This window comes from Anastrepha obliqua, chromosome 3 (genome assembly GCF_027943255.1).
Source record: "Anastrepha obliqua isolate idAnaObli1 chromosome 3, idAnaObli1_1.0, whole genome shotgun sequence".
NCBI lineage: Eukaryota > Metazoa > Arthropoda > Insecta > Diptera > Tephritidae > Anastrepha > Anastrepha obliqua.
The window spans coordinates 179075-182290 of record NC_072894.1 but is presented as its reverse complement, the minus strand read 5'-3'; the positions used below and the strand labels follow the sequence as shown (position 1 = coordinate 182290).

Genomic DNA, 3216 nt, shown 5'->3' with positions numbered 1-3216 from the left:
AAAATAGTCGGTAAAAATGGCATGGGTTGAGCACCTATTATAAAAGCGACAAACAATCATGATTTAAATGGCAGTTGTGATTGTCAAACGGGGTTTGTTACATAATCAGGCGACATAAAGTCTCTAAATCGAATATAAACTTAAAGGATTTTGCATATCATGAAAATGAAAAGTCTGTTCATATTAAAAAAAGTTTCGTTTGTGGTAGTATTGTATGTATTCTCAATGCTGATAAGTGCAATCGAGACAGTGCCACATCCTAAACAAACAGAACAACATACAATTTCAGCTAGAGAATCATATGACTTGAACATTGGTGCCGGTGTCGAAAATGAAAAGGATGATTTGCAAGGCTCTTCCTCGTTTGGTTATGGCTACTATTCGTATCCATATTTAGGTGGTGGCTACTATGGTGGATATTATCCTTCCTATGGTGGCATTTATGGATTAGGTGAGTTAAATATTTCTTAAGTTATGACTAAATATGCCCATTTATCAAAGTTTTTTTTAACTCAGGTTATCCCTATTATGGTGGCTACTATGGCGGTTATCCTGGTTTCCATGGTCATTACTGGTAGACATGCATACAAAAATAAATGAGTGTGAATAAGCATAAAATGAACGGTACTCTTTAAGATAATTCATTTTTTAAATGTATGCATATTTTGTTTTATAGCTATCTAAATGCATAGTTATACTCTATTTAAAATAAAAGATATGTGAAAAAATATGGATAAAAAAACTTTTATAAGTTGTTAGTCGCTTTTTATTTTTGTTCTCAAACTAAAAAATTAGATAAGAGACAGAATATGCTTGGGGCGGTGGAGCACAACACTGAAGTGAAGATAATAAGCGTTTTTGATTCCATAGACTTCGAAAAACTACATTTAAACTAACCTAGCGCAGATTATAAAATGGAGTACGCTCTGGTCGGACATATCTTTTGGGCTGAACATCTACAAATAAGTCAAGCGGTGTCAGTGAGCCAACTTCCAAAGCCAAAAGCTTGTGAAAAAACTCTCTCTACTCAACGACACCTACATTTACGTAGACTATTTATTAGAATAAGCCAAAATATTTGAGGTTGTGTGACATTCTTTGTAGTAAAATATTACAGCTACTTGAAAAATACGTTCGAAAAATTTGTTACTAAAATATATTATCTTATTGCCAGGGGATCATTCGAAAACTCCTGTCCACATTTCACACTCCATCCTAGCCGAAATAAATACTTAGTTAAATTTTATGCAAAATACGCTGCTTGTGTAAAGCTTTGGTATGTTGTTTTATAGTAATAATTAATATTATTTGCTAATGGCCTCAAGCTAAATATTTACACAAGATTAGATCTATTCCTAATTTAAAAAGAAACTAAACTAGTTTCGGAGCAATAAATTAATGAAACTATTAATTATGGTTTAACTGCGGGAATCTGTCGTCTCTGCGAGCACTTCCTCAGGTCAGATTACTTTAATTGCTTTTGTTAGTTAGTAAGCGTATTAACTTGCACATCGTTCTTCGGATTTTGGAATAATTTGTATTTAAATCAGCTGAGAAGAGTTACGTTAGACAGTAATAATATTTATGAAGGCAAATTCAACAGTCAGTAAGAGCTAGGCATAATTAATGGCCAAGTACCATATTTTCGAATAGCTTCAAATAACCAAATAAATCTCTTAGAATTTAACATATAACTGGTACAAACAAATTAATATATAATTTAATACCATGAATTTGAAAGTTCTCTTAAATGTTGGATATTATTTATTACTTTGCCAAAAGAGGGCAATTAGTTACTTAAAAATGAATGAAGTAGAATATTTCACATTTCAAAGCAAATGTGTTTGCACACAATCAGATCCATATATTGGGTAATTAAATTAATGTATTTAAAAAAATTTAAAAATTAATTTTTTATCCAGTCAGATTTAACATTTGAAATCAGCTGATCGAATTAGCAATTTCCTGCTAATCACTTATATAATATATTGTTCCAAAATGTTTTCATTTCAAAAATGATTGAAATAAGGGGACAAAAGAATTGTTGACTTCTCGTTGACAATTATATTGATTCCCTTACACTCGTATAATTATTAATTTCACCGCTGAACTTAAGATGGGCACACGGTGTTAGTATAAAAGGCGAAGTATAAAATTGCATGTAACACAGGGGTTGAAATGTCGCGGGCCTAACACATAGATGGCATTCACCTCTTTTACTGTTAGTACTCACCTTATAAAGACATCCGTTAAAATTTCATGCTAATCTATTCATTAGCTCGAGAGTTATTGCTCTAAAAGTGACGCCACTTTCGTTATTTTCAAAACAATGGTGTAAAAAGAATTTTGTGTTTTAATTTTACACTGTCTCTTGATGAAGAAAACTACCGTTCAAGCAAAGCAATGGCTTTAAGGGGACTCCGCTCCATCAGAAAGAGCAATAAAACAATGGGTCGCTGACTTCAATCGTGTTCATGGAGACACCGATGATGAACAACGCAGTGGACGTCCAAATAAGACGGCAACATCAAAAAACCCCACAAAATCGTTTTGGGTGATCGAAAAGTTAAGTTGTGTGAGGTAGCGGAAATCGTATAGATATCAATAGAACATGAACAATAAAAGCCAATTGCATAAGCTTTGACTATGAGAAAGCTCTGTTCAAAGTGGGTGCCGCGTTTGCCCACTATTGCCTAAAAGCAAGAATGTGTTGATGATGGCAAAACTACATGAATTGAACTTCCCCAGATTTGGTTTCCAGCGCCTACCGGGTGTTTGCAGACCCAAAAATGATCGCCGGGAGAAATTTCGCTTAAATGAAGCGGTTATCGCTGAAACTGAGGCCTATTTTGAGGCAAAAGGTAAATCGTTATACAAAAGTGGTATGCTAAAGCGGCGCTGAAGTGCTTGCGTTGTTTTTGATCGAAATTACGTTGATGAATGAAACTAATTTTCAACAAAACTAAAACTTTTCTTCGTTAGGCCCGGAACATTCGCAATTATTGTTTTAAACTAGTGAAATTATGACTTAGTTATGGCATAACTAAAAAATGATATTATTATTATTGACTTTGGTCGTATCCGCAACTTTGTCACAACTATTAAAATATTTTGTTATTGCAAAAATCTGGCGACGGAGTATGTGTCTTATGTGCATATGCATATACATAGACGTGTATGTATTCTTATAGATTTTCCATATACATAGAAATATTA

The 3216-nt window shown here is 33.3% G+C and overlaps 1 protein-coding gene across 1 annotated transcript; it reads left to right on the top strand.

The window, feature by feature from the left end:
* Positions 1-225: 225 nt before the first annotated feature.
* Positions 226-578, top strand: LOC129240448 (glycine-rich protein 3). The gene is made up of 2 exons (XM_054876240.1): positions 226-451; positions 517-578. Exons 1-2 carry the CDS (start codon positions 226-228, stop codon positions 576-578), a joined length of 288 nt encoding a protein of 95 aa, XP_054732215.1.
* The last annotated feature ends 2638 nt before the right edge of the window (positions 579-3216 follow it).